Genomic DNA, 22,380 nt, shown 5'->3' with positions numbered 1-22,380 from the left:
TAAATATGGAGCTATTTTATCAGTATACCCTGAGAGGAACCTGACTGGTATACAATATGGACCGGAGGCCTTGCCTTTATTACGTGATTTGAGCTGTTTTCTTACACCGAGGACATCTACTTCTATGTTTCTCAACTTGGCAGTTGACCGTTGATAGGAATTCAGGAAAATTTACTTCGCCTTCTTTGGTGAAAGAGTTTCGGAAAACCGTGTTTAATAACTCTGCTTTAGTGGCACTGTCATCACTGTTGTTATCGCGCAGTGAAGGTATTGATTGCGTCTTGCCGCTGGCGTGCTTGTATGACCAGAATCTCTTTGGGTTTTCTGCCCTATTTCGAGACAGAATTTCATTGTGGAAATTTTTAAAAGCATCTCGCATTGAAGTACGAGCTATATTTCGAACTTCTGTAAAACTTTACCAATCTTGGGAATTTTGTGTTCTTTTAAATTTGGCATGCTGTTTTCGTTGCTTCTGCAACAATGAGCTGACCCGTTTTGTGTACCATGGGGGTTCAGTATCATCACTTATTAATTTATGTGGTATATATCTCAATTGCTGTTAATACTATCTCTTTGAAAACATTTCACAACTTTTCTACACTTACATGATCAGTCTCTTAAAATGGCATTAAGAGCATTTTTATCAGCTTTTTTAAATAGATATACTTTGTGTCTCTTTTTGATGGTTGTAAGTGTTACGGTATTCAGCCTAGCAGCAACTGCCTTGTGGTCGCCAATCCCTGTATTCGTCACAACACTCACTATTTGTCCAGGATTATTTGTTGCTAAAATGTCAAGTATGCTTTCGCAACCACTTACGCTTCGAGTGGGCTCATGAACTAATTGTTCAAAATAATTTTCTGAGAAAGCATTCAGTACAACTTCGGATGATGTTTTTTGCGTGCCGCCGGCTTTAAACATATAATTTTTCCAGCATATTGAGGGTAGATTGAAGTCACCACCGACTATAATTGTATGGGCAGGGTACAAATTTGAAATCGGACTCAAGTTTTCTTTGACCTGTTCAGCAACTATGTCTTCTGAGTCGGGGGTCAGTAAAACGACCCAATTAATAGTTTAGTCCGATTGTCAGGTATAACCTCGACGCATACTATTTCACATGAACTATCTACTTCAATTTCGCTACAAGGCAAACTACCTCTGACAGCAATAAATACTCGACCACCAACTGTATTTAATCTATCCTTTCTGAACAACACTGTTAGATCATTTGAAAAAATTTTGGCTGAACTTATTTCCGGCTTTAGCCAGCTCTCTGTACCTACAACTATTTGAGGTTCAATGCTTTCTATTAGGGCTTGGAGCTCTGGTTCTTTCCCAACACAGCAACAACAATTTACAACTACAATACCAATCATTTCTACAACTACCTTACTGTGTTTTACCTGCCCACTTTCTAACGGATGCCCCTTCTGTGGTTCCCTGAGACCCTCTAACCTAAAACACCGCCCAGTCCCTTCCACAAAGCCCCCGCTACCCATGTAGCCACCTCCTGTGTGTAGTGGACTCCTGACCTGTTAAGCGGAACCCAGAAACCCACCACCCAATGGCACAAGTCAAGGAATCTGCAGCCTACACCGTCACGGAACTGCCTGATTCAGACCCTCCACTCGGCTCTGCACCAAAGGACCACAGTCGGTTCTATCGACGATGTTGCAAATGGTGAGCTCTACCTTAATCTCGGAAGCAAGACTGGCAGTCTTTACCACTTCCGCAAGCCGCCGGAAACCAGACAGGATCTGCTCTGATCCAAAGCGACACACGTCATTGGTACTGACATGAGACACCACCTACAGTTGGCTGCGCCCTGTACTCTTCATGGCATCCGGTAGCACCCTTTCCATATCCGGAATGACTCCCCCCCCCGGAATGCACACTGGCTTCCTTCCCCTCCTTGGCAGCCATGTTCCTAAGGGGCCCTATTACACACCTAACGTTGAGCTCCCAACTACCAGCAAACCCACCCTCTGTGAATGACCAAACCTTGCGGGCCGAGAAGCTTCCTCTGGAACAGGGGGGACGACTGCATCCGGCTCAGAGACATTGTCAACTACAGATAACGCCCGAAACCTGTTTGTCAAACAAACCGGGGAGGCCCTACGATCGGCCCCTCGGAAAGTTTTTTGCTGCCTGCCAGACTTTGGAATGCTCTCCCACTCGACCACGTGCAGGCAGTACCCGGGGAGGTCACAGCAGTAGACTGATCAGAGGACACGTGGGACGTGCTCGACGTCCCTTGCATCCCCGCGTCCGATCCCCCACAGTGATGCCCCCTGGCAGCAGCCTCAATCTGTGTGATGGAAGCCAACGCAGTCTGAAGCTGTGAGCGAAGGGCCGCCAGCTCAGCTCGGATCTGTACACAACAATCACAGATCCTATCCATTACTGCAGTCACTCCTGTTTCAATCTTGTAAAAATATATAACAAGCGAATGATGTACTCGCATTATTAGTAGCAGGAACTAGCGGTGCGCTCTCGCTGACAGTCTAATATTGTGGTTTCTCCTTTTAAGTATCACATGAAATGTCAAAGTGACATATCAAAACAAGTGACCGCAGGGTAGAAAATTATTTAAAATTACCCATAACAGAGGAAAGGCAATTGGACCTGAAGGGATTCCTATTCGATTCTACTTAAGAGTACGCAAAAGAGCTTTCTTTTCTAGCAGTAATGTACCATAGATCACTGAAGGAACAAAGTGTTCAAGTGATTGGAAAAATACACAAGTAATCCCACTTTCCACGAAAGATAAGTCAAAAAGATGAACACAACTAGAGATCAATATCACAGACTGTTGTAGAATTATGAAACACATTTTATGCTTACATATTAAGGCCTTCTGGAAACTGAAAGCCTTCTGAAACAAACACATTTCTCACAATCCTAACATCCCTCTAAAAAGGAGTATCCCTTCACCAATTTCCCCTCTCTAATTTACAAAATTTCCTATTTCAGCTCTGGTCTAAAGTGTTGACAGGCTATAACAAGGGCATGACCACCAACTGACAGTCCACATGATCAACCGAGTAGTACTGACCACACAGTGATTGAAATGTTGCTGAGCACGACTACTTGACTTCAAGGGCTGCTTCATGACATGTCGCATCTGGATCTTGCCCTCAATAACTATTTCTCTGAATTGCATAAATGGCAATTGTCCTTATAACACATACAAGCCTTCTGACCTCAATCTCCAATAATCGCCATCTGACACCCGCTCTTGTCCCCATGGCTTCAAACTTGACTTGTTCTATACTTGCACCTTCCTCTGTTCTACCTCTCTCTCTCTCTCTCTCTCTTATGCTACTCCTCCACATCAGTGTGTAGCACATGCAAGTCCCACACACGCACCAGAATGGGATCAGTCGTAGCCATATTCCAATCAAGTGCACTTGTTGCTATTCTCTCCTTGCCGTTAGTCACAGTTCCTTCAAACCTTACCACTTACTTCCCAACTTCTTTCTCAGCTAACTCATTTCACTCTATCAATCCCTCACATCAGTAGAGCTGTGGTGTGGTACGACATATTCTGCCAGAATATTGTAGCTGTGTGGGTGTATGTGTGTGCTATGTGCATTTATCATTAATATGCCATTTAGCTTTCCTTACTGTCTTATTGAACATTTGATGAATTTTCAACATACTTTTCGAATAATGGTGTAATTTGATGTGGTTAAGGAATTACGGGACCTTCATTCCCATTATGTTTGTTATATGACTTACTTTCCTCAACAATTATTTTAACCACACTAACACTCCACTTTTTCACTCGAGTTACTGCATCAAAATAATGAAGAAACACATTACAAAAGCTGCAAAATATTTTATTTACATCAGTTTTACTGGAGAGTGTCTTGTATTTTTCCAACACTAGCATAAAATTGAGTTGTCTTGATAGATATTGTGATCACTAAAATCACTGATGAAAAATCTTATTTTGGGATCTCTTTCTGTTAATACTATAGTTAAATTTGTTAAACTACAGTTTTGCATTCACAAGTTGAAGATTTGACTCTTAGTATGTACCTGTACCCGAAACTACTGACTATATTCAACATGTCAATGCTATGATTTGAATAGTTGAATTGCACAACAGTTTTACCTCCACAGAAACCAGGTCATTTCTACCACAATTAATGTTACTAAGCAGTCTCGCAAACTTTAGACTCAATATACCACTTTCTTTACTTGAACATGTTTAAATTAAAAATCTAACAGCTAAATGAAACAATGTTCAAAATAATTGTCCTTAACATTTCGTTTATTCACTGCAGCAAAATTTTACGTAATCCTCTACAAAATAGCTGTTTCCATCTTATGAGGTTTTTATCAGAAAAGAACGTTTTATAGAACAGTCACTAACTTTGCTTACCTCTGAATCTAATTGGAAATTCGTAAGGATTGTATAAAGTTAATACTTGTTTGTGTGACGCTTGCTCTTCAAGATAAAATATGATTGGTGTTGGATATACGAAGACAGGCACTTGAATCGGTCCAGGATGCATTCCAACCACATTTATTCTTGATCACAATCACGTCACTGAAACAGAATATCGAAAGCTGTATGGAATGCACTTAACAATAATTCTATTTTCTACCTGTCTTGTCAATGACTGTATGAACATACGATAGTGACAACGCCGATAACAATTCTTATGCCTTGTCTTCCCATGAAAAACACGATCCCTTCTCATTCACACGTGACGTTGAGTCGAAGAGGTGTACGAAATCTATTAACAAATAACAACTAATTTTATCGTAACAGGTAGGTCTCAAGAACATATCGCAACACTGAAATATAAGGGAGGATTATAACAGTCTCATCAACCTGGCTAAGCTTATCAAACAGCTGATTTTCTCACTTTACTTACTGTAAGCTAGAAATAAAACAAAAATACATACAGAACTATACAACCACGTATGTTAATTGTTCCGTAACTAAAACGACATACAACGTATACAATACAACACTTGCAGTCCAAACCTTTAATTTAAGAATCTCATGCAAACAATAACAACCTTGACTCAATTCATATCTTTCCGGAAAAACAACACAAAGAGCGAAATCATGCTGACAAATTTATAATGATTTGCAGCTACAATCTGTAACAATAATTCATATGCGGTGAATATTATAAAAATCTTCATGTTTTGAAGATAGCCAATGGAAGACAAAATTACTAAAAGTTTTAACTGATTTCCTGCCACAATGAACAAAATTCCGCAATCATGCATGTGTAATTCGAAGGTTGGCAAGGAGCAGACGACATTGACAAAGGTCAGTGCCGTCAACGGCGTTTGTATTGTGTGTGTAATGGCATGATACTGCGACGCTCAACAGCTTGTATATTTGCCTTACAGAAAGCGTTTCTCACGAGTGAAACAGTGGCAATGGCTAAGAAATCTGCTATCGTTTTGTTAGCAGAGGGAGCAGAAGAAATGGAATTTGTGATATCCGTTGATGTCTTGCGTCGTGCCGGCGTAAGTTGCTTCCACAGACGATTTGTATTAATTTTCCATTTATTTATTTGTTCATTCGTAGACAGCAAATGTAACATGGATGTTTTCCGAATGTACATGCAAATTTCATGTAGGCTAAATTCAATTTTAGGAAAATGAAAAGTGTATGAATTTCTTCTACTATCAATAACAGGCGATTTTTATTAGAAAACGAGAACTCACATGTTTTTTATCAAAACGTCTGTAATAGGGGTAAAAGTAAAATTGCATTTTCAGTGAAGTTCGGTGGGTTAAGTTGAGTGCACGTCTCCAGTCATGTTCAGTCTGTCAACATACTTCAAAAGACCGTTTTGTGACAAGAAAGATGGTCGGCACATATCACAGCGATATCATTCAAACATTCAACCTCTACCATGAGACAAAGAACCTTAAAGATGTCTCATAGTTTCGAACATTGTCAATACAAACAGGTAATGACTGATAACTATAAATAATTTTTTGTGGGTAACCTGAGAGAAATGCGATAGATCTTCTGCACTGCCTATAAGGCAACAGAGTGGTATGTGTCAGCCCAGACAGAATGCAACCACACGTTCCGTTTGTCCTGTAGTCATCTAACAGTGCAAATCGTCTCCCTCAAAAGTATAGTGGTGCACAGAAAAACACCTGGAATAGAACCTAGGTCAAAAACATCAGGTTCTCTTCACCAATGAGAAAAAGTTTTATCTAATGCCTATGCCGAGGTTATGAAGGCCTGTTTAACAAAGAGGTTGATCAGTTGTGTTTAGTGCCAATATCATTCATATTTGGGCACCTTATCACTGTCAAAGGTAATCAGAGGGCTGTACAGTGTTGGGACAGCCTATTGTGCAGTCCTACAGTGTAAATTTCAATGACAGGTTCGTATTTCAAGATGATAACGCCCAAGCACACCGTGCCTACCTCATGAACAACTCCATTCAGAAAGCAGAAACCAGTGGAGTGGAATAATCTGTGCCTTCTGCTGACATGAACCGGATTGTGTATGCTGGAGACTAGTTGATATCTGCTGTGTGTAAACACAGATATACTATTCATATATTGGATGACAACAAGAGGGTCACCACTGCAGAAGAAGACAGACTGAAGCAGGAATGTGTTGATCACTTTGTGCACTAAGAAGCATTGAAACATATTGAAATGCATGAGAGTAAAGCAAAATGGTATTGAATGTTCCTCAGCAGCAGGCCATGATTTCACAGTTGTGTGCTTTCGAGAAGATTATTGTTACTTCGATCAGGGTATTGTTTTGTTTTTATTTCACTGTAAAGATTTATTTATATACTTATATTTCATTTTATGATGTTAAAGATGTAAACATATTAACAATTTAAAAGGATAAGAAACCCAGTAGTTTTGTGTTTGGTTTAATATAGTCTCTAAACATATTCAGCTGAATGCTGTGGGGCCTACATAATCATTTCACAGTACAGACATTACCTGAGTAGAATCTTTGTACAGTTCTTAAACTTCCTGGCAGATTAAAACTGTGTGCTGGACCGAGACTCGAACTCGAGTCCTTTACCTTTCACGGGCAAGTGCTCTACCATCTGAGCTACCCAAGCATGACTCATGCCCCGTCCTCACAGCTTTACTACTGCCAGTATCTCGTCTCCTGTACACTTCTGCTTTCATTTTAATTTATTTTCTGATGTAGGTTGACAGTGTGTTGTATAGTTTAACCCAATTATGGCTCGTGTGCCTTGGAGTGTGTGTTGTTTTGTTGTTTTTGCTTGATGTGTATGGAGGGCTGCGTTCTGTTGGGTGTTGCACAGCTACAAGAATCATCATTTGTTTGAAAATTGTGTGTTCATCCTGATACCTATGTGTGTATTTTAGGATACCATTAGTGTTCTTGTTTTTGAATAGTGGTTCCAATGCGTCTGTGGGTGGCAATGGATTATTATTTGGATAACACTATGTTTTAATACAAAATAATTCTTTTAAATGGCAGGTGGTGGCACATCAAAATGTTATTGTACATGTGGCAAGGGACTGGAAATTGTCAGAGTATGCCATCCTTGCAGCTTCCACATGTAAATGTTTGAGATAATTCTTAGAGCAAAACAGTCTGAACTGAATGAATGTCTAAATAGGTTTCATTACAGTGTATTTATAATTTAGGTTTCTACCAACATGAATCCCTAGTAGCTTTGTAGGTTCTATTCGAAGGCTTTGTCACCTTACACTATATTTATCTTATCATTTGTACATAATTTCCCAAATTACATGTAATTTGTTTTATTCAAATTTAGTAGCAGTCTTTTAGCATCAACCAAAGGGTACACATACTTGAGGACTTGCTCAGTAGTTGTAAGCTATACCAGAATTCCTTTTGAGTACATACCAACACACTAGTGTCATTTGCAAATAACTTTACTTTGCCTCCATTGTCAGTGGTTTGTACCTCATTTGTGTATATGAGAACTGGTGTAGGACCTAAAACACTTCCTTGTGTCCTCTTATTTTGACTTTCTTTGTTTCTGATAGTAAACTAATTTTGTGACTGAAATGAGTTGACTTAAGTTCTAAAATCTAGCTTCTATTTTGTTGAAATGGTTCAAACTACATTTGCCAGTTCCTTGGATACCAGGCACTTCCATATATTATTTATTTTTTTTTTTTTTCCTGGAAGGTTGCCATTGTTAACAGTATGAATTACTTTAGAAATAAGTAAATTGACTTCTGCTAGACTAGATTTTGACTCCTCCTCCCCGTGTGGCATGTTATTATTATTTCTTTGATATTTTGGATGATGCTGGATGTATGTTATGGGTTATTAAATTACCACCTTGTATTCATTGCCATTTTTAAACAATGGCTTCATTGGTGGGATTTTTCAGCCTTCCAGGAAACCACTCCTTCAATATATGACAAACTGGCAATGTTCGCGCAAGGTCGTACAAGTGAAGCAATCTTGATTTGAACAGATCAGCATGTCATTAACATTCCATGTTAATCTACATCCACATCTATACTCTGCAAACCACTGTGAGGTTCATGGCAGAGGATATGTCCCATTGTACCACTTATTAGGGTTTCTTCCTGTTCCATTCACATATGGAGGTTGGGAAGAATTATTGTTTGACTGCTCTGTGCATGCAGTAATTATTCTAATCTCATCCTTATGATCCCTGTGTGAGCTAGATGTAGGGGATTGTAGTATATCCGTAGAGTAATCATTTAAAGCCGGTTCTTGAAAACTTTGTTAGTAGACTTCCTCAGGATAGTTTACATCTGTCTTCAAGAGTCTGTCATTTCAGTTCTTTCAGTAGGCCTATCTCTGTGACACTCTCTAACAGATTAAACAAACCTGTGGCCATTTGTGCTGCCCTTCTCTGTATACATTCAATATCCCCTGTTAGTCCTTTCTGGTACAGGTTCCACACACTTGAGCCATATTCATTTGTTGCAGTGACCCTCATACTACAAGCAGCTTTTGAACATTCCAGTTTTTTCCTTAATATGAGTTTCATGTGTTAGCTGCATAATTTAAAAGTCTTCTATTTTCACATTAATATTTTTTCTGTGTGTCTGAGAATTATTTCCGGATCTTTACATCTCTTCCCTGTTTCACACTTCCCCATATGGCTTCTTATTTGTTACCAGATTGTGTTATTAAGCTAACATTTCTCATAATTTTTGCCCAACTAATCAAATTTTGATATTGCCTCCCATCATATAATTCATAAGATGGTGTTATAAACTGTGGGTGCTTTCATTTTATAACTTTGTCCTTTTAGTCATTGAAGAATTTTTAATGCCAGTTGTAATCCAGCAAGTGGGATTCGTTCTACTGTGGGATATGATTCTTGATATGCACAACCTGAAATTTTCCATGGAGTGTGAAGAAAAGGTGTATTAAGCATTGTTCTTGCTTAGCTGTGACAGTACTCCTGCCCAGAACTTATTACTTAGGCTGTTGATAAAGGGTACACATTTATCTGTAGAAAATGTTTGTTTACAAGGCACTTGAAAAGATGTTGACCCCGAGAATTTGCTTATTATTTGTTATTCTTGGAGTTTCATATTTGTGGTGAAATAAGTTTAATTACATAGAAGGTCAAGAACAGATCTTTCAGCAAACTTTCATTCACAAGATTTATATTGAGGTCTCCAAAGACAATTACAGTGACTCTTTCAGGAGGCAGAACAGTCAGCAGTGTTTCTAATTGATCAATGAATATTTCTGTATTGTCAGTAGGTAGTCTAAATATTGGGATGACTATAACTTTTACTTGTATTTCATAGAACTGCACAGCTGCTACTTCAGAATATTTTTTCCACAATCAACGGATATGCTTCTTGCCTTCTTTTATATCTTGTACCTGATTTGGTAGAGGTATACACATTCTCATTTTTTATATTCTTGATACAGTACTGACTTCTCCAAGTTATGAATGTTAATGTCACTTATTTCAAACTCCTACCAGAACTCCACAGTACTTATGCAATAAATATTGATACCATTCATTGCAGCCTCAAGTTCAGATTATTTATTTCTTAGAGGTTAGATGACATAGCTACCTTTAGAACTAATAAGAGAATTTGAAAACATCTCCCTGTCCTTTACCCCCATCACACTGAATTACAAAATGAACTTTCCACTGATTGGAGCTCCTTCAGCTTCCTTACATGATGCTTCTTCAGGTCCTGTATTGATTCATAATCAGATGATCCAACCTCTGAATGTTAATCAAAGGATTCATATATTCAGGATCTTCAACCGTATTTTAATGTTTTCCCTTTCCGCTGGTAAGGCATTGTCATTGTTGCAGTGCTTAAACCAGGCAAAACCCTATGTGTCTTGGCTGATACTGACCAGTTAGCATCACAAACATGCCCTGCAAACTGCTTTAAGGGATGGTAGTCCACTGATTATGCTATTTTCTTGAATCACGGGACCATCTGTTTAGGTTGGAAATAGCCATCCCCCAGATTTTTTCTAAGCACGATCTCAGTGCAGTCCTTTTTTACCTACATAAAGCATATAACACATGCCATCACATTTTGCTTATCCTCCATGACTTGGGATTTTCAGGATTGCTAACAGTTTTTTCATCACTTTTTATTCTGACAGTTGCTTTGTGCTAGAGGTGGCATATCACTCAACTCACCATGGGTCCAAGAGAGTGGTCTCCCAAATGGCTTCATTGCCATCAGTGGGGTAGTGACGTCAATCAGGTCAGTCACCCTCACACTGTATTTCAATGACTGTTGCATTTGTTATAGCTCCCGACCTGTATCCTTGGCTGAACACAAGCTCCAAGGCACCATCTGAGGGTCCTCCATATAAACCCTTTTCCATAACTTCCCCTTCTATCCTGTGAAAATATGAGTAATTCATTTCTGATGTCATACCATGGTCCATTCAATCCCAAATCTCTGCTTGGGTTTGGGCATGTATCACTTGAATGTTATTCCTCAGTCCTGATTTGTGGGACTCCTCTTTGACAACAAGCTGATGTGGCTGCCTTTTATGTGTCAGCTAAAGATTAGCAGCTTGCAAAAGGTTAACACTATCTACTTCCTTGCCCACCCCTGTTAAGGTGTGGATTGTGCTACTCAGGTCTGTATTTATTGTGACCTAGTCTTGTTCCCAATGAACTAGGGCTACTGGATTTATTGTATAGTGGCACCTTCACCTTTGTTTATTGGGCCTAGTGCATCATAATTGAGTAAGACTGGCCAGTGGCCCATGCTGGACTAGCCACATAGACAGCCTCCTTGCTGAAACAGGAGTGTTACCTTTTCAGTTTGAAGGTATTGACTCATTCTCACTTATGCAGTCAGTTTCCTACTTATCCAAGTTATCAGATTCTTTTTAAAAGACATCATATCCGTCATTGGCTTTAGAAACTTTTTATTTTCACTATTTATATTCGGCCTTAAGGCCCTTATTATGTGATATAGTGCAATAGACTCTGCTCCAGCACAAGTCAAACTTCAGAAGTCCTCTGACATGTACACATATCATTGTCATATCTGAGCAGTTTAACAATGTTAACATCTTTAACACAAATACTAATAAGTCACTGTCCTTGTAGACTGTTAACATGTGAACTGAGGCAGTTGATGCAAACATACGAAGGTGAGTCAAATGAAAACTTTAAATATTTTTTTAAATATTATTTATTGTGTGGAAATGGTACAAAGCTGTATCACTTTTCAACATAATCTCCCCCATGCTCAATGCAAGTCCTCCAGCACTTACAAAGTGCATAAATTCCTTTAGAAAAAAATTCTTTTGGTAGTCCACGCAACCGCTCATGCACCGCGTGGCATACCTCTTCATCAGAACGGAACTTGCGTCTTTGAGTGGTCCAGACATATGGAAATCACTTGGGGCAAGGTCTGGTGAGTATGGTGGATGAGGAAGACACTCAAAATGCAGGTCTGTGATTGTTGCAACTGTTGTACAGGCAGTGTGGGGCCTTGCATTGTCATGTTGCAAAAGGACACCTGCTGACAGCAATCCACATCGCTTTGATTTGATTGCAGGCTGCAGATGATTTTTTAGGAGATATGTGTATGATGCACTGGTGACAGTGGTCCCTCTAGGCGTGTAATGCTCCAAAATGACACCTCTTTCGCTCCAAAAGTGTGTCAGCATAACCTTCCGTGCTGATGGTTCTGTTTGAAACTTCTTTGGTTTTGGTGATGAGGAAGGGCGCCATTCCTTGCTTGCTCTCTTCACTTCCAGTTGGTGGAAGTGAGCCCAGGTTTCGTCCCCAGTAACGATTCTTGCAAGGAAGCCATCACCTTCTCGTTCAAAGTGCCGAAGAAGTTCTTCACAAGCATCAACATGTCATTCTCTCATTCCAGGAGTCAGCTGCTATGGCACCCATCTTGCAGACACTTTGTGAAACTGGAGCACATCATGCACAATGTGGTTTGCTGACCCATGACTAACCTGTAAACATGCTGCAATGTCATTCAGTGTCACTCGGCGGTTTTCCTTCACCGTGGCTTCAACTGCTGCAATGTTCTGTGGAGTCACAACTCGTTGTGCCTGACCTGGACGAGGAGCATCTTCCACTGAAGTCACACCATTTGCGAACTTCCTACTCCATTCGTAGACTTGTTACTGTGACAAACCTGCATCACCGTATTGAACCTTCATTCGTCGATGAATTTCAAGGGTTTCACACCTTCACTACGCTGTTCTTTCCTGGTGCAAGTTGCAAGTGGGGTGGCCATCTTTATACTGATACTGCGACGGTATGTGTGCATCCCCACTATGATGCCACCTACAGGCCATTCTGCAAGCTGTTTATAGCATGCTTACCAACTTACAGGATAACTGCACAAAATTTTGTTTTGTTATTACAAATTTAAGATTTTCATTTGACTCACCCTCGTACAACCAAGCAAGGTGGCGCAGTGGTTAGCACAGTGGACTTGCATTTGGGAAGATTTAGGTTTTCGTGAGTTCCCTAAATTGCTTCAAGCAAATGCCGGGATGGTTCCTATAAAAGAGCATGGCTGATTTTCTTCCCCATCCTGTCCTAATCCTATGGGACCGATGACTGTGCTGTTTGGTCCCCTCACCAAATCAGCCAACCATCAGTTGCAATGTGCCTCAACACCCACTGCCTGGACCTTCGCCAAACGCCTTAGAATGTGTTTACATAGATTTTCTTTCATTTCTGTGTACATTGTTTGCACCACCAATTAACACATATTTGCTGTCAGGTGTTAATGATCTATCAGTGATTCAGCATTTCCTTCAGAGGAGCATCAGACGTGATTATACCAATTGTTTTGGTGATATTTGATATAATTGCTGTCACCTTTCATCTGTGGCTATTTGATAATGTAGTTGTTTAGCACTTAATTTTTGTGTTTTCGTATCCTTTCTCTGGGCTTATTCTTGTTTTGACACCCTTTTCAAGTTATTGTAGATTGTGACTTGGTTAAAAAGGTTTTAGAGGCAAGTCAGTCACTTGTAATTTCATTTAAATCAATAACTTAATGTCCTTTACTCACAGGAAACTTAAACTTTGGACTACTTCATTTTAATTGAGATGTGAAATCATAACTATACTTGCATGTACTGTGAGGTATTGGCTGCGGTACATCAGTGTATTTATAGTCTTTTAAAATTTGTCTCTACTTTTAAGGGAAAATTGTTATTACTGTGTTAGCTATTGATTCTTGCCATTGCCCAGGGATTCAGTATTATGCTTGCTTGTTGCCAGTTGCCTGCTTTCTATTAGAATGAGAGTGTAATACTCATTGAAAATAACAAAATATAATTATGTAGCACAACAAATCAATAATTCTAGCCATTGCCCTCAGGGGCTCAGCATTCATTTGGTGACCCCAGGGTTCCTGAGCTAGGGACTGGTAAGTGCTACCAGTCCTCTGCCACCGTAAGCTCTGGGCATGCTTCAGTGACCAGTGTGTGGCGCGAAGGTGGAACGTTGTGTGTCTCAGAGAATGGATATCTTGGTTTGACCACCTGGATTGCGGGGATGGAATAAACATCCATAAAAAAGCCTCAATCTCAAGGTGTGCTGTGTGCTGATGAGATGCATGGCTGTTGAGGTGGAACAGTTGTTAGTGGGGAAACTCTGGGAAACCTGCTGCACCTCAGTTGTACAAGGCTAACTGAGGCAAGCAGGCCTCTGTCTGAGTGGATCCATATTTCCCTAGCTGATTGCAGGACCAAGATGGAACCCTTACAATCTTCTTTTCTCCTCCCAGTCGGGTGTACCTGAGAGTATCCATACACAGTCCTCCAAATGAATGAAGGAGGCTAGCCCTCCTGATAACTGGAACCAGTTGAATTATAGTAACAGGGCTCAAGGAGTCATAAATAAAAATGTGTTTTTGGTGATTAAGTCGAAGGAGGTTGATGTTTGAAAAAGTGTCCCCCTTCTATATCTATAAAGGCTTGGCTGGATTACTGGAAGCCTGAAGTCTATAAAGTGGCTGAGGAATGGTTCCCTACTGATTGAGACTAACAGGGCAAAGCAGGTGGAACTATTTAGGAAGTCTGAAAAATTTTGTGAATATGATGTAATTGTTGAACTGCATAACACCCTTAACTCTAGCAAGGGTGTGTTCATATGCCGTGACATTATGGACATCAACATAGCCGAACTTAAACAGGAATGGTCATTACAGGGGATAGTAAACAAAGAGCAAAGGATGTGTAGGAATAAAGGAGAAATTGAGAAGACTACCACCTTCATTGTGACCTTCAATTCTCCAACACTGCCTGACCACATCATGGCAGGATTAGTCTGACTTTGGGTTAGGCCTTATGTACCTAACCCGCTGTGGTGCCACAAATGCAGAGTTTTGGTCACACAGTGCTGAGTTACAGGAGTGAAGAGATGTGTGGAAAATGAGGGAAGGCAGCCCATGAAGCTGTGATTGACCGTCCATTTCCAGCAGACTGTGTTAACTGCTCTGGGAGCCACAGAGTTCGAGCCGAGACAGCCCTGTTTTTCCAGAGGAACAAAAAATTCAGAAACTAAAAGTCACCAAGCGGATCCCATATGCAGAAGCCAAAAAGGTTTATAAGACGATGAAACCTCCCATTTCACCACTTCTTCTGCTACCATTGTGCAGAAACCAGTTCCTAAGGTCAACGATTTGATGCAGACGTCGTCCAATGTTCAACCATCCACCATCAGCACGAGTACTTGCATGTGTACATGCTAAGACAAAGCAAGTAAGGATAAAGCAATCCAAGCAACCACCAAAGAAAAAGCAGCAGCAGTTCTGTAGTGAGTGTCAAGGAGGCATATGACAAGCAGAGTGCCTCTCAATGCCTCCTTGCCCCAACTTCGCACTTGGATAGAGGAGTGAACTGATTGAGGCAGGGCTCAACATTGGTCTTGGTTGAGCGTGATTGGTGGTGAAAAAGTGTTTCCATTGTAGGGACAGGGAGAAGTTATCCTGGATGACTGAATTTGGGTGTGGGGCATAAGGTGAGGTCTTTGGAAAGGGCTGATACTTCTGTGGGGCTAAGGCTTTTGGAGAAAAGGTTTATGATTGTGTTTTTGGTCTGTTTAAATTCTGGATTCTGTGTGATGGTGGAAGGGAGTCTTTGGTAGGAGGTCTGTGAGACAGGGTTTGTCAGCTATGGGGGGACATGGGGGAGGTTTGGAGGTTGTAGAGTTTGTGGATAGTGGTAGTCCAAGGCGTGAGAAGAAGTGAACAGGCTGGAGAGTTTTTTCAGATGGCAATGTGCATGTTACTCTAGTTCCTGGAGGGAAAGGATTTAAATGCGTGTTATGGGATCCAGGAATTTGGTATTGCATAGCAGGAGAATTTTGCGGATGGAAAGAACGTATTGCAAGGAGGTTTGGGACCGAGTGATGTGGTTCTGTAGGACAGTGTTGGTGAGGGATTGGTGGAATCTGAACAAATGGAGGCCATTGTGGCAGGAAGGGTGGCAGCCAGAGATGGGTAATTTGACGCTAAAGCCATTTGCGGGGATTCCATGAGCTAAGCAACAGCACAGAAGCAGTATATGGGACTGGGTTCTGGCTAGGTATAAGGAAAATTTTCTGTATTGACAAGACGGAAGGAACAAGGATCCATGGTGGTGGATAAAAAACTATAAAAATACATAAATAACGTTGAATTACGCCCAAAACAATTCGCAAAAATACACCCAAACATGTGGAAAAAGTCATGAGAAGGATGAAAGAGATGAAGTAAGGGGAAACAAGATGAAATCTGAGGGACTAGGCAAATGGTGAAATTCAGAAACCAAATGCAATTGGCATGAAGACACAATGAGATCAAAGAAAAAAATAAATTAAAGGATAGCGATGTGTGTTGCAGCTCTGTGGGTGGATGAGTGTGGAGGAGCAGGACGACAAATGTGACTAGATTAGGTGAAGTTAGTATGTGTGAACTGGAATAAAGAGGAGGAGGAGAGGTTGGATGGGTGGGGACAGTTTGGTAGGCTGAGATACAGGTTCGTGTCACACAGCAAAGGTATGGGAAATAAAATGTGAAAATACGTGAGAGTGATGCAGGAAGAATGATCAGGCTGAAGGTATAGAATTGCAGGAGTAATGTGAGACATGAGATGCTGCACCAACAATTGGCGTGATCTTGTAGGTGGCTGTTGTGCGCGGCCGGTTGGTACAGTGTGGCTCGTAAATACAGTGTGCAGTGCAGTTTTTAAGGCAACAAGAGAAACACAAGAAAGGAAAGAAAGAAGCACGGACACTGAGTATAGTAATGTGTTAGAAAATAGTAACAAAGGAAAACAGCACCGGTTTATGGGGTGGATGAAAAGTTGTCAGGCAAAATGAAACAATGGAAAATCAGGTTGGAATGTAACAGCCTCTCTGCAGAGTCCATCTCTCTCCTCACGCCTACCACTCCCAACACACTTATCTCTTCTACATGCTTTCTTAAGTTCATAAACCCAACCACCCAGGATGCCCCACTGTGCCTAGTTACTATGCTCTCCACTTTCATAGACCAACATCTTCAGCCCGCAACCTACCCTCCTATATAAAACATACCATTTCCTCCACCGACTTTCTACACTTCCTGTTCCCTTATGACTTGGTGCCCTGCTTGTCACTATTGATACCACATCCCTTTATACTAACATCTCTAATGCCGATGGCCTTACTGCTGTTGATTACTACCTTTCCCAAATGCCCGACAGATTCCAAACCCATAACTTCTTTCCTAGTCACCATGACCAGCTATATCCTCACCCACAATTACTTCTCCTTTGAAGGTGTGACCTACCAGCAATTATGGGGTAGAGTTATGGGACCTGTATGGCACCGTCCTATGCCAACCTGTACATGGGCCATTTACAGCAATCCTTCCCAAACACCCAGAATTCCAAAACCCTCCCTGAGATTAGATTCATCGAAGACATCTTCGTGATCAGCATCGAGGGTGAGGACGCCCTATCCACATTCCTCCAGAACATCGAAACCTTCTTCTCCATTCGTTTCACCTGGTCCTACTCAACCCAGCAAACCATTGCCCTTGATGTTGAGCTTCACCTCAAAGATGGCTGCATCAGTATCACTGTCCATGTCAAACCTACTGAACACCTGCAATACCTCCAATTTGACAGCTGCCACTCATTCCATACCAAGAAATTTCTTCCTTGGAGCCTAGCCACCTGCGGCCATTGCATCTGTAGTGATGAGGAGTCCCCATTGATAGGTACCGACGGTCCCACTGAGGCTTTTACAGACCATAATTATCCTCCCAACTGTGTACAAAAACAGATCTTCCATGCTGTATCTTTCCAGTCACACACCACCTCCCAAGTCCCACCGTCTGGCCTCAGAGGAGCATTCCCCTGGTGACTTAGTACCACCGGGAACTGGACCAACTGAATTACTTTCTCTGCTAAGGTTTTGACTGTCACTTGTTGTGCCCTGAAATGAGAAATGTCTTACCCACTATCCTTCCCACCGTTCCTGTAGTGGTATTCTGGCACCCACCAAACCTTTGCACTATCCCCCTCCATCCCTACACAACCCATGCTCCCAACCCCCTTGCCTCATACCTCATACCCCTGTAATATACCTCGATGCAACACCTGTCCCATACATCCTCCCAGCTACTGAAGCCAGGTCAAATACATCATGTATCCCATCAAAGACAGGGCTACCTGTGAAACAAGTCGTGATCTACAAGTTAAGCTGCAACCACTGTCATATCCTACGCGAGCATGACAACCAAGACTCCCCTCTGGTCTTCTCCACCAAAAAACCCAACACCCCCCCTTTTTGCTAACCTCCGGACAGCAGCTAGCTGTCCTACCCTCTCCACCTCGGCCCTGTACGCTCCCACAAGCAACACTTTACCGTCCCCCATCACACCCCTACCCTATCCTGCTATTCCTCCGAGACATTCTTTATTTCAATAACTGCTTCACAGCGTGTGCCATCTAGATTTTTCCCGCCAACACCATCTTTTCTGGATTGCACAGGTGAGAACTCTCTCTGCAATATATCCTATGTTCCCGTAACCCTCCTGGCCTCAACCTTTATTAGTCACCATCCTTACACAACTAGCACTTTCCCCGTTTCCATTCCAGCAACGGAGCCTCAATCTTTTCCTTCTCTCCTTTTCCGCTACCCCCCTCCCCTCTCCCCATCCATCTAACCTCCCTACTGCACCGAGCTGCCCTACCCTCTCTCCACCTCGCACACATGCACAAGCATCATTTTACTGTCCCGTTCCCCCCCCCCCCCCCCCATCCTGCTATCCCTCTTCCTCCCCACCTCAGCCTACTCCTTACTCCCACCACCATCTTGCACTGCTCATTGTGGCCTGGCTTCTGCTGGCAGAGATGGTGGTCATGTTTGAATGAGGTGTGTGTGTGTGTGTGTGTGTGTGTGTGTGTGACGAAGAGTCATTGTTGATCGAAGGCTCACTTTCTGGCAGTCTTTTTGTTGTGCCTCTCTGCGACTATATTTCAACTATATGGTGCGTACTAACTATACTTCCCCCGCTTCCCCCCCCTCCCCCCCATAAACCATGGACATTGCCGTTGGTGGGAAGGCTTGTGTGCCTCAGCGATACAGATAGCCGTACTGTAGGTGCAACCACAACGAAGGGGTATCTGTTGAGAGGCCAGACAAACTTGTGGTTCCTGAAGAGGGGCAGCAGCCTTTTCAGTAGTTGCAGGGGCAACAGTCTGAATGATTGACTGATCTGGCCTTGTAACAAAACCAAAACGGCCTTGCTGTGCTGGTACTGCGAACGGCTGAAAGCAAGGGGAAACTACAGCCATAATTTTTCCCAAGGGCATGCAGCTTTACTATATGGTTAAATGATGATGGCGTCCTCTTGGGTAAAATATTCTGGAGGTAAAATAGTCCCCCTTTCGGATCTCCGGGTGGGGACTACTCAGGAGGACGTTGTTATTAGAAGAAAGAAAACTGGCATTCTACGGATCGGAGTGTGGAATGTCAGATCCCTTAATCGGGCAGGTAGGTTAGAAAATTTAAAAAGGGAAATGGATAGGTTAAAGTTAGATATACTGGGAATTAGAGAAGTTCGGTGGCAGGAGGAACAAGACTTCCGGTCAGGTGAATACAGGGTTATAAGTACAAAATCAAATAGGGGTAATGCAGGAGTCAGTTTAATAATGAATAAAAAAATAGGAGTTCGGGTAAGCTACTACAAACAGCATAGTGAACGCATTATTGTGGCCAAGATAGACACGAAGCCCACGCCTACTACAGTAGTACAAGTTTTTATGCCAACTAGCTCTGCAGATGACGAAGAAATTGATGAAATGTATGATGAGATAAAAGAAAATATTCAGATAGTGAAGGGAGATGAAAATTTAATAGTCATGGGTGACTGGAACTCGACAGTAGGAAAAGGAAGAGAAGGAAATGTAGTAGGTGAATATGGAATGGGAGTAAGGAATGAAACAGGAAGCCACCTGGTAGAATTTTGCACAGAGCGTAACATAATCATAGCTAACACATTGGTTCAAGAATCATAAAAGAAGGTTGTATACATGGAAGAAGCTTAGAGATACTGGAAGGTGGCAGATAGATTATATGATGGTAAGACAGAGATTCAGTAACCAGCTTTTAAATTGTAAGGCATTTCCTGGAGCAGATGTGGACTCTGACCACAATCTATTGGTTATGAACTGTAGATTAAAACTGAAGAAACTGCAAAAAGGTGGGAATTTGAGGAGATGGGACCTGGATAAACTGAAAGAACCAGAGGTTGTAGAGAGCTTCAGGGAGAGCATTAGGGAACGATTGACAAGAATGGGGGAAAGAAATACAGTAGAAGAAGAATGGGTAGCTTTGAGAGATAAAATAGTGAAGAGAGCAAAGGATCAAGTAGGTAAAAAGATGAAGGCTAATAGAAAACCTTGGGTAACAGAAGGGAGATTGAATCTAATTGATGAAAGGTGAAAATATAAAAATGCAGTAAATGAAGCAGGCAAAAAGCAATGCAAACGTCTCAAAAATGAGATTGACTGGAAGTGCAAAATGAGTAAGCAGGGATAGCTAGAGGACAAATGTATGGATGTAGAGGCATATATCACTAGGGGTAAGATAGATACTGCCTACAGGAAAATTAAAGAGACCTTCGGAGAAAAGAGAACCACTTGTATGAATATCAAGAGCTCAGATGGAAACCCAGTTCTAAACAAAGAAGGAAAGCAGAAAGGTGGAAGGAGTATCATCATCATCATCAGTTATCTGCTATATTAGCAGGTCCTTTGGCTCTCCATTTTCTGTGATCCATTGGTTCCTTCTTAAGGCTGCTGTAGGTTGTACCGTCCATCCAGTATCTGGAATCTCTTCCTTCTTTGCTTCCTTTTCCCTTCTACATAACCTTCTAAAACTGTTTTTATCAGTCCATCATTCTTTCTTAATATATGCCCAATCCAATTTTCTTTTTCTTCTTTTTATTACATCTAGTAACTGTCTTTTCTCTCCCACTCTTCTCAGTACCTTTTCATTTTTTACTCTGTCCATCCAACTTATTCTTTCCATCTTCCGCCATGTCCCGATCTCAAAAGCCTCCAGCCTTTCTCTGTCTTTTTTTTCCTCATAGTCCACGTTTCAGTGCCATATAGAAGAACACTCCACACAAGACATTTTATGAGTCTCTTTCTGAGTTCTCTGTCCAGACTGCTGCAGAAGATTCTCCTTTTCTTATAAAACACCTCTTTTGCCATTGCTATCCTTGTTTTAATTTCTGTGGTGCACTTCCAGTTGGTGTCTATCCTGCTTCCAAGATACTTAAAATTTAGCACCTGTTCTAGTATTTCTCCATTCAGCATAATTTTTATTTCCTTATTTCCTCCTAGTGCCAATACTTCTGTTTTATTTGTGTTAATTTTCATTCCCTTTTTTTAAGAGGGTCTATACAAGAACAATGTTCTTAAGGTCAATATTATAGAAATGGAAGAGAATGTAGGTGAAGATGAAATAGGAGATATGCTACTGCGTGAAGAGTATGACAGAGCTCTGAAAGACCTAAGTCGAAACAAGGCCCCGGGAGTAGACAACATTTCATTATAATGACTTCCAGCCTTGGGAGAGCCAGGCCTAACAAAACTCTATCATCTAGTGAGCAAGATGTATGAGACAGGCAAAATACCCTCAGACTTCAAGAAGAATATAATAATTCCAATCCCAAAGAAAGCAGGTGTTGACAAATGTGAAAATTACTGAACTATCAGTATAATAAGCCACGGCTGCAAAATACTAACACGAATTCTTTACAGACGAATGGAAAAACTGGTAGAAGCTGACCTCGGGGAAGATCAATTTGGATTCCTTAGAATGTTGGAACATGTGAGGCAATACTGACCCCGCTACTTATCTTAGAAAATAGATTAAGGAAAGGCAAACCTACGTTTCTAGCATTTGTAGACTTAAAGAAAGCTTTTGACAATGTTGACTGGAATACTATCTTTCAAATTATGAAGGTGGCAGGGGTAAAATTCAGGGAGCGAAAGGCTATTTACAATTTGTACAGAAAGATGGCAGTTATAAGAGTTGAGGGGCATGAAAGAGAAGCAGTGGTTGGGAAAGGAGTGAGACAGGGTTGTAGCCTTCCCCAATGTTATGCAATCTGTATATTGAGCAAGCAGTAAAGGAAACAAAAGAAAAATTCAGAGTAGGACTTAAACTGCATGGAGAAGAAATAAAAACTTTGAGGTTCGCTGATGACACTGTAATTCTGTCAGAGGCAGAAAAGGACCTGGAAGAGCAGCTGAACGGAATGGACAGAGTCTTGAAAGGAGGATATAAGATGAACATAAACAAAAGCAAAATGGGGATAATGGAATGTAGTCTAATTAAATCTGGTGTGCCGTGGGAATTAGATTAGGAAATGAGACACTTAAAGAAGTAGTTG

General features: G+C 41.3%; 2 protein-coding genes across 8 annotated transcripts in view; one reads left to right on the top strand and one right to left on the bottom strand.

Annotated features, from left to right (window-relative positions):
* LOC126189089 (motile sperm domain-containing protein 1-like) overlaps nucleotides 1-5,070 on the bottom strand; it is a 52,619-nt gene extending 47,549 nt beyond the window's left edge. Inside the window, exons 1-3 of one of the 7 annotated variants that reach the window (XM_049930914.1) lie at nucleotides 4,893-5,036; nucleotides 4,649-4,812; nucleotides 4,394-4,561 (exon numbers count right to left, since the gene is read on the bottom strand). In XM_049930914.1, the coding sequence (XP_049786871.1) occupies nucleotides 4,394-4,526 (133 nt within the window). In that variant the 5' untranslated portion in view covers nucleotides 4,527-4,561; nucleotides 4,649-4,812; nucleotides 4,893-5,036. Of the gene's footprint in view, nucleotides 1-4,393; nucleotides 4,562-4,648; nucleotides 4,813-4,892 lie in introns of all 7 variants that reach the window. The other 6 variants (XM_049930918.1, XM_049930915.1, XM_049930917.1 and 3 more) reach the window with 6 other exon arrangements.
* A 219-nt stretch (nucleotides 5,071-5,289) lies between these two features.
* LOC126189073 (Parkinson disease protein 7 homolog) overlaps nucleotides 5,290-22,380 on the top strand; it is a 147,107-nt gene continuing 130,016 nt past the window's right edge. Inside the window, exon 1 of the mRNA XM_049930913.1 lies at nucleotides 5,290-5,502. Coding sequence (XP_049786870.1) covers nucleotides 5,341-5,502 — 162 coding nt within the window. The 5' untranslated portion in view covers nucleotides 5,290-5,340. The remainder of the gene's footprint in view (nucleotides 5,503-22,380) is intronic.

The sequence above is a fragment of the Schistocerca cancellata genome, chromosome 1 (assembly GCF_023864275.1).
Source record: "Schistocerca cancellata isolate TAMUIC-IGC-003103 chromosome 1, iqSchCanc2.1, whole genome shotgun sequence".
In the NCBI taxonomy this organism is placed as follows: Eukaryota; Metazoa; Arthropoda; class Insecta; order Orthoptera; family Acrididae; genus Schistocerca; species Schistocerca cancellata.
This window is presented reverse-complemented; position numbering and strand designations above follow the sequence as displayed.